General features: G+C 33.8%; 2 protein-coding genes across 2 annotated transcripts; one reads left to right on the top strand and one right to left on the bottom strand.

The window, feature by feature from the left end:
* Window positions 1-4,392: 4,392 nt before the first annotated feature.
* LOC139893990 (probable carbohydrate esterase At4g34215) lies at window positions 4,393-5,713 on the top strand. Its single transcript, XM_071877192.1, has 2 exons — window positions 4,393-4,968; window positions 5,486-5,713. The coding sequence occupies exons 1-2, from the start codon at window positions 4,393-4,395 to the stop codon at window positions 5,690-5,692; spliced, it is 783 nt and encodes a 260-aa protein (XP_071733293.1). The 3' UTR covers window positions 5,693-5,713.
* Window positions 5,714-7,496: 1,783 nt separating this feature from the next.
* LOC139890307 (uncharacterized) lies at window positions 7,497-8,686 on the bottom strand. The gene is made up of 6 exons (XM_071873198.1): window positions 8,615-8,686; window positions 8,298-8,512; window positions 8,103-8,201; window positions 7,868-7,989; window positions 7,674-7,731; window positions 7,497-7,558 (listed from the first exon to the last, which is right to left on the bottom strand). The coding sequence occupies exons 2-6, from the start codon at window positions 8,494-8,496 to the stop codon at window positions 7,497-7,499; spliced, it is 540 nt and encodes a 179-aa protein (XP_071729299.1). The 5' UTR covers window positions 8,497-8,512; window positions 8,615-8,686.
* Window positions 8,687-8,947: the final 261 nt, after the last annotated feature.

The following is an 8,947-nucleotide window of genomic DNA, read 5'->3' as shown; positions in this document are numbered from 1 at the left end:
TAAATATGAATTAAAAATTCAAAAACACTAAAAAGATTACAAAATCTAATTTCACCTTCAGATAATTTGCTGCCAGATCGTAGCCCGTTCGCTGATATGAAAACAGCCCTTGCGCAGCCCTAATTGCAGACTGCACGGTGCTCAGATCACACCCGTGCTGCTGCCCCTGATCACTGATACCGTGCTCTCTTGATCACCGATTTGCAGCCTACACATGACAAAACATAAACCGATTTGAAGCCCTAATCGTAGCCCGTTCATTATTTTGAATAATTATTTTGAGACATAATAAAGTATTAAAAAATTAAAAATGAATTTATAGAACCATAATTTTAATTTTATCATCAGAATTATATCCATATGACCCTACATTGGTATTGAAACGGCCATAACGAATTCAGCTTCAAGTGCTTCAATACGCGTATCAATCCGTACAATAGATCCAAACAATATAATCCATCTCGAGTTTAGGAGTCATTCAACTAAAAAACACAGCTTCATACCATTTATGTTGTCACCTTTATTCCAAGATGCACCCTATATGTATATGGAGTATAAGTTACCTTTACGTTGTCTACTATGCGTGCATTCTTTTATTCGATTAATATAAGTGTTCTTCCCTTTTGTCCATCACAACACCTTCTGCAGCAAAAAAAACTCCTAGTCAACAACATTTATAAGATCAAAAAAGTCCAAATAATATCACATGGTGCAAGTATTAGGTGAAAGTGTTAAAAATGAAACACGACCTTAAAATGTATTATCATGATGATGTAATACGTCGTAATAATATGTTTCCAAATGAATCTTTTATTGACTACACCTTCAGCTATGCAAGAATGAAGCTCAACAACAGAATGACGAAATTGATGTTCAACTGTTCTGCACAACCAAGTTTAATAAAAAAAATGCTATTTTTATTATATAACTTCATCTTGAGACCTTTTACAACATAGGAAAAATGCTATTGTTGTTGAATGATTGATGCATAATACATAGAAAATAATATAAGAAACTTACATTGTAGAACCTCACAAATAGTTTTTCACATAAAAATAGATAGATTATGGATTATAGATTTTTTTTTTTTTTTGAGCAGCAAAAACACACATTTTTTGTCTATAAATTATAATTTTGGACAGTGTTTCATGTCACTTTGAGCCAACCAATTTTCATTGCATACAAAATTTTGACCCGTTTAGGCTTCAACCTGTTGACTCACCTGACCCATTTTCAAATCAAGGATTTAGAGAGAAGTTTATTGTACCTTGCAAATGTACTTGCAAAATGTCTGCATTCCCCTCTCAATGGACATGAACTGCAATTTGGTTAGTTTTTCGTCAAGAAAACCTTTTGAAGTAACGAACTTACGTTGGCATCATTCAGAGGTGTGTACATTATTTTCCTAGTGTTAAAGATTTTTCGCAGGGCGATTTGAAAAAGAAGAATCACATAGCCCGATTAAATATATTGTAGATTCGCCCAAAGTAAAATATTTACCGCCCAAGATTTCAAGCTGCTATCTTGCAACATTCCTTCTTGTCCATCATCCCCCATTATAGATTACCTACTGACAAATCAAAGCTAAAAACTTTAAGTGTTTTTTACTAATCACTTCTTGTTCGGCATCCCACATTAAAGGACTATGAAATATTCCTTTGCGTGACGCATCCCACCCTATCTATAATCAAGAGTAATGAAAATGCCTGTTTAGGGATACTTATTTGTTTAACTACGCATTTCTACGAACACCTGATCTGCAATAGCAATTAAAGCAACTGAATGGATAGAAAAAAAAATCTTTAATGAATATATTATTATCATGGTGATTAGAAGCGAAGTAGCATAAATGGAAGAGAAGTAGCATCTGGCGAAATCAATTCAAATAGATGGTGAATCAAAACAATTATTTATAAATAATTAGCTATAAATATGATTAAAATCGACTATACATTCATATTCTATTGAATCCGAAACATAAGCAACGTATTTTTCTTTAAATCTAAAACAAAATATCAAATTTGAAGAAATCAACAATAATGAAATTCGGAAGATACCCAGGTTCCATTTATTTGGATCATCAGCATCAACAACAACAACAAATTCTACACAGAAAAATTCACAAACATTTTAAAAAAATATAAAATACAACACCTTAATTTGTATAATATCAAAAATAACAATCGATAATGCTCAGTAAACTGTTTAATTGAGTGTAAAAACTATATCAAGACATTAAATTCGCTAAAATACCTAGTGTAACACGATGATGACGGCGATAATTATCGGACCGAACGAACAACGATGATGACGGAGATTTCTGATTGTTTGCTTCTTGAAATCGATTTCCGATTCTTTGCTTCTTGAGATCGATTAGGGCTTGGAATCGACTTCAGATTGTTTGATTCTTGATTACCACATATTGAGTTCGATTGATAAGAGAAGAGGAAAAATAGGGCTGAATAATCGTGCGTGACTCTCTGCAGATGAATTGAGAAAAAAGACCCCCTAATTTAACTTCAAAATCCCGTCCTTTTTTTGTTTGAGGGTTAATTTAGTCTGATTAATTGCTAATCCAAGGTAAATCACGTGATTAAGGGAGGGATTTTAAATGGATGGCTAGGATTAGAGGTGATTAAAAGATTTGATAGTTAGGATTGAAAGTTGATGAGAATTGTCACTCAATTGTGTGTTTACTTTAAGTATAAGAGAGATTATTATTATTATTATTATTTTAATTTATCATGAATATATTGAAACACTATTTGATGATATAAAAGAAAAATAAAATTAAATAAAATTATTTATTACTATATACGTAAAATACTCAACAATGACAATTTATTTTCATATAAACCATAAAATTAGATTAAATGTATTGTCTACTTTTTATAAAAAAAAAAAAAAAAAAAAATTAAGTTACTGAAACTTTTTGCAAAGAATAAGCGAGTGTAAGATTTGAAAATGTCATGTAAGTTGAGGGTTATAATATGTAAATTGAAAAAGATACTTCATCTTCTTCAAATTTCAGCCTCCATTCTCGTTCAAAGATAATCATCTCCTTGTATATTTTATATATGAAATTAGTAAGTTTGAAAAAAAAAAAAAAAAAAAATGGTCGACGGATAACGTTCAGGATTTCAAATAGTGGGACCCACAAAACTCACACCTCCACCGTCGTGCAGACGACTTCGGCCCTTGAGACGCCGGACCGACACCGAGATGGTGTGGTCCGACCGTCGGCGGGTTAACCGACGACGAGCTGACTGGATCCACACCCAGTGCTCTTATGACCCATTTACTTGTGGTTATGAAAACTCCATATTTTTCGGCCTTTGAGACGACCTGCATTGTGTAAGTTACAAGCACCAATTTTTTCACATTTTTTATTGGGCTATATGTTCATTCTGGTATATGATTGATTGTGTTTTTTGTAATTTTTTTTTTTACTCTCTTTGTAGAGCTAATGGAAGTAGTGTACTTCGTTATTATCCATGTGTTGCCTTCATTTGTTTCACTGAAGGTAAACTCATCCCCCTTTTGTTATTTTTTATTGTGTCTAACATTCATTTATCGCATATGGGTTTTGCTCTAAAGAATAAATGTTGTTCTCTTTACGTATAAGTTTTGAGAACCTGTTTTATTGTAAGGAACTAATAGAGGTTATATTAAGCAGATGTCATCTCTCTTATTAATAGGCTATGTACATGCGTCTTCGATCAACAAATGTGTGCAAGTTTATCAATATAATCGACCCAATTAGTTTTTTTACTTTGTCAAATTGCTAATAGTTGGTTACTTTCATACATTTTTTGTGTTACAGTATTTAAATATGTCTTCACTATTGCTGACTAAAATATTAAAAGCCTTTTCTTTTGAGTAGTGAAGAATGGATTCATGACTCTTTATGTATCTCTTATTTTCTGGTTTATGAGTTGATGGATCTTTTGAAACTTCAAGTTTTTTTGTTTATGAAAGATGATTTCAGTACTTCTAAAGTTTTTTAATCACTCCAAAGTATTTGTATGTTTTTCTTGAATAAATTTGGTAGTAATCTATTACAATGGTTTTTAATCAAACCCGTGAATTCACGGGTCACTTAACTAGTAATTAGTAAATGTGTCATTTTACAATGTCAAACACAAGTACGTAATTAAGTTTTTTTTATATAAAATTAAAGTATTTTGTATAACTCGAGATTCATGATGTTGTTTTCTGGTACAACATTGACATTACTCAATTTCCTCAGGCCTGCAAGTCTGCAACTATAACTAACAACTTCTTAAAATAGACGTCCCAGTTTCATTATACAGTTTGGTATTGACTCAACTGCTTTTTACACATATATAATAGTACTAACTACTCCTACTAAAGATAAAGATTCTTAAAAAAATGATACCTCTGTTTATCTTTTACTCCTATCTAGTAATCTCCGTCGGAGTTTATGGGGCGGCATCAAACAAGAACATTTTTCTCTTAGCCGGCCAAAGCAATATGTCTGGTCGGGGCGGAGTTGTAAACTTGACGTGGGATGGTTACATCCCACGTCAGTCTGCTTCTAACCCCGCTATTTTACGTCTCGCCGCCAATCTCACGTGGGTGACAGCGGTGGAGCCTATTCATAAAGACATTGACGTTTTGAAAGTATGTGGTGTGGGTCCTGGAATGGCGTTTGCAAATTCATTGTTGAGAAAGGCTCCGAGAATTGGGGTGGTGGGGTTGGTGCCTTGTGCTATTGGTGGGACTAATATTAGTCAATGGGCTCGCGGTGGGGAGCTTTATAACCAGATGATGCGGCGGGCCGCGGTGGCAGTCAATGGTGGAGGGATCATCCGTGGATTGTTGTGGTATCAAGGAGAAAGTGATACATTGACTCTTGAAGATGCTAAGGCATATAAGAGCAGATTACATCAGTTTTTTATGGATGTTCGTAATGATTTACATATACCTCATCTTCCTTTAGTTCAGGTAACTTAGTTTAGTACTGGTTAACTTCGTGGTTTTGTTTTTTATTATCATAATCATCTAGTAATAACTTGAATACAATTTTACAATTAAAAAATGTTTACTGTTTCACTCGTCACTTGATGTCTTTGGTACGGTGTATCAGGTACATTAGGTGATACGGAGCAAGTGTTTTTAATTCTTTATTAGTTGAAATGCTAATCAAATTCAACCCTTTTATCATGTTATAACATATCTAGCATAATATCTGATATTCAGTGTTAAAATGAAAAGTCAAAGAATGAGGATGCGTATCTGGGTAGGGCCATTTTCGGGTCATGTTAGAGCGTGTTTGGTACTAATTTGGTGCCCATTTAAGTAATCATTGTGCTAGACTACTAGTAGAAAAGAACTGAAACTATATGAATCTCTATTAGGCCTGTGGGTCTTAAAAATGGGCCGGGGGTCAGATCCAAATCAAGATCTGCATAATTAACAGGTTTTGGGTTGCAATTTATACATGAAACATTTCAAATTGCAGGTGGCCCTGGCATCTGTATCAGGCAATTACACAAACATGGTGAGAGAGGCTCAACTAGGAATGAAGCTTGTGAATTTGGGGACCGTTGATGCAATGGGTCTGCCCGTGCAGGAACCAGAACGATTGCACCTCACTACACCAGCTCAAGTGTCTCTTGGAAAGATGTTGACTAATGCTTTTCTTCGAATCTGTAATTCCAAATCATGAACACCAACCATACTTGGTTTTTGTCACAAAATAATTTAATTCTTATTTGAAAAATATGTACAATGTACAATTTTTCATCTCATCAAAGATAACTCAAGCATCCATGATAGATTCTCCGATTGTTTCATCTCCGCTCCTTGAATTGGTTTCTTTTCTTTCTTTTTTTTATATATTTTTTTCTTTCTACCTTGAGCCGATGCAATAGGAGGAACGATTGAATTAATAACAACACCCTTATGAACATCTTCCATATTATCTGTCATTTCGTTAAAAGCCAATAACGATCAACCGATTAAAAGTTGTTTTTTTCAAAGGACTAGTCGAATTTAGGAGCTACGTTGGTAAAATCAATGCCCACAACCTCGTGTTCAACCGAATGAGCCGCACGATTATGATGAAATCCATGTGGCTAAATTCAATGTTCACATTCTGCATAAGAGTGACATAAATGCATTTGATAGATATGTTCAACTATAATGGCATATTTCTATGGACATCTTCTAGGACAGCTTATCTAGTTATCTTCACTGAATGTACTATATGTGAAGGCAATATCTGTGGGTCTGGTTAACTTAGAGACTAATATAGGTCATTTGTAGTACCTCTTTTCATATATCATAAACAGTTCCAAAATAGATTATGTAGATGTCGAAAAATGTGTGGGTTCATTTATGGGTCACAATGTAAAGCTTCTCTTGTATGGGTTGAAGCGGGTTGGTTCACTTCGGTTTGCAAAAACCTAATCGTCCTTCTAGTTTCCTTATGCGGTATTATGATGGAAACCTTCATTTGTTCTGAAGTCTTTCTAATTTGAATTAAGATTATTATGTAGGTTTTATACATAAAAATGCACTTAGAAAGTGTTTGGATTACCTTATATATATGGCTGATGTGTTTAACCTTATAAGCTCAATAAGCCTTATAGATGGAGCTTAAGTTCGCAAACAGTAGTCTTATTTACAGATAATACACCTTGCATGAATATCATGATTTAAAAATATTATCTCTTTTTGATGGTAAAAGTGGAAATAAAATAGGGTGTCAATTTGGGTTTAAGCTGCTATTGAGACATGTTATTGTCGTTCCATTTATAAATGATTGTATTTGTGCATCATGGTAATAGGAATTGCATTATGCACCACAAGACGTATACTCAGAGCATAAAACCACCTAAATAGTTAAATTTAAAAAACATGTAGGTTTTTGTTTGATCATCCTATTTTCGCACCTCTAATGGAAGATCACATTCGGACACACTATCTAAATAATATTTCCAATAGATAGACTAGATAGAAGTTCACATCAACTCAACCGGCAGCCGTTACCTAAACCACGTTTTTGCTACCCATTTAATTTCGGATATTCGGGTATCCAAATATTCGAAAATTTTGAAAAGTTGATCCGATATCCGAAAATACGGAATTCCAATTTTTAGGATCGGATGGCCTGATTATTAGGGTTGCGGATTTGGATTTGGATTCGGATATTATGAACAACCCTAGATAACATGTTTTTAAAATTGGATCTAAACATACTACTACTTTTAACAAGTTAGAAAAATATAACCCAGGCACTACAAATAAGTTATAATACTGTAATCCGAATGTCTAACAAAATTAAAATAAAACAAGACAAACATCTGATAAGTGATAAATGCAGCAAGCATAATTAATGCATTGTAGGTTACTTAAAAGGTTAAACCTAGGAACTACAATAAGTTACAATCTGCATGTTTTACAAAATTAAGAGTCAAGTAAAACTGAATTTGACCAAGCGTTCCTAACATCTATAGACGAGTTATTAATTACAAAGTTAAACCTGTTTCCTCACGATGGCGCTTGAGCACAGATGTTCCTTGCACGTCATCTAGAAGAAAAGAAAATAAGCCAAACGTGATATGTATGAAACATTAAGGAGTAAGTAATTATGAAAACCATCCAATCTCATCTCAAGATAAGAGTGGATTGGATTGAATGTTTACCGCCAGAAGTTGTTGGCAGAGCAGTTAGACTTGAGTCACATTGATCCTTGCGGAAGCGCTTGATCACACATGCGGTAAACAGAACAATTATTAAATAAACAGAACAATTATTTCAGCTCATTAATCATATCAGAACAGCTACTCTAATAATAAACCAAGGAAAAAAATAAATAATACAAAGTCTTAACGGTTACACCAGCAGAAGTGACCAAAAGCAGCACATACATACCAGTTAATGGGTTCAAAACCTTGAACACCTGCTCACGTGGGTCTGCATTGGCTGCCTTGTTATACCAATCAGCTTCAAACTCGGTATCTAATTAATTAACCATAGGTAAAGTTAGTCTTTTCAGCCTATATCAATTAATAATTAGGTTCATATTAGTGAATGGTGTAAAAACCACGAGATGAGGGATTTGGTTTCGTTACAACAAGTTGCTTCAGTGCTGGTGTCTTTTATAGTTTGCGGAATGAGGTTAAGCTTGACGGGACCATTTTTTTTCAACCTTTCCAACCTACCTGCTTCACCTGAACCAAAATAAAAATAAAAATAAAATTCAATATTAATATTTAATATTAATAAATAATTAAACGTCAAGGGAACAGGGTCCGGTATCTATTAACGAATTTTTTGGAGTTGGGCATCGTCGATAATAGGCTTCCGTTTCATCCGTTTCTCTTTCAATTTAGTCAGCAGCTCCGGGTTGTTTCTTTGAATATCTTCTAGTATCTGATATCTTCTTCGTGTCTCCGGGGATGGAGGAGCCAAGGGAACAGGGTCCGGTATCACTATTCGACAAACAGCAGCACTACTGTCTTCCATCTTTTTTGACCAAACCCTAGCTCGGATGGAAAGAAAAATCCAATAGGAAATTGAATTCGTTTGATCTTAAAAATAAAAATAAAAAATAAAATAAAAATAGACAGATAAATAGAGATACCTTGCACAACTTTGAATCTTGACGGCTTAGAGACAAACTTAGTTGATAGCTTATAGCTAGCTTCTAACCCGTAGCTTTTAGCTTAGCTGATACTGAATCCATTTGATTCATTTATAATGGATATGAATGATGGATGATGTAAATGAACGATTAACGGATATGGATGTAGATGATCTAAATATTTCGTGGATTAGATATGGATGACAATTTATTATCCACGGTTATATCCATTAACACCCGAACTACACCTATATCTATATATACATATATACGTACTAAAATATATGCATATACGTCTACATATCGATATACATATACATATAACCAACAAAT

This window comes from Rutidosis leptorrhynchoides, chromosome 2, assembly GCF_046630445.1.
Source record: "Rutidosis leptorrhynchoides isolate AG116_Rl617_1_P2 chromosome 2, CSIRO_AGI_Rlap_v1, whole genome shotgun sequence".
Taxonomy (NCBI): Eukaryota; Viridiplantae; Streptophyta; class Magnoliopsida; order Asterales; family Asteraceae; genus Rutidosis; species Rutidosis leptorrhynchoides.
The sequence above is the reverse complement of the archived record's forward strand: the minus strand, read 5'-3'. Positions and strand labels throughout refer to the sequence as shown.

Coding starts and splice junctions, on each gene's coding strand:
- LOC139893990 (XM_071877192.1), top strand. CDS start 4,393: ATGATACCTCTGTTTATCTTTTACTCCTATCTAGTAATCTCCGTCGGA. Junction 4,969..5,485: donor CTCATCTTCCTTTAGTTCAG/GTAACTTAGTTT, acceptor TTCAAATTGCAG/GTGGCCCTGGCATCTGTATC.
- LOC139890307 (XM_071873198.1), bottom strand. CDS start 8,496: ATGGAAGACAGTAGTGCTGCTGTTTGTCGAATAGTGATACCGGACCCT. Junction 7,990..8,102: donor CAGCACTGAAGCAACTTGTT/GTAACGAAACCA, acceptor TTAATTAATTAG/ATACCGAGTTTGAAGCTGAT. Junction 7,559..7,673: donor TCTGCCAACAACTTCTGGCG/GTAAACATTCAA, acceptor CTTTTCTTCTAG/ATGACGTGCAAGGAACATCT.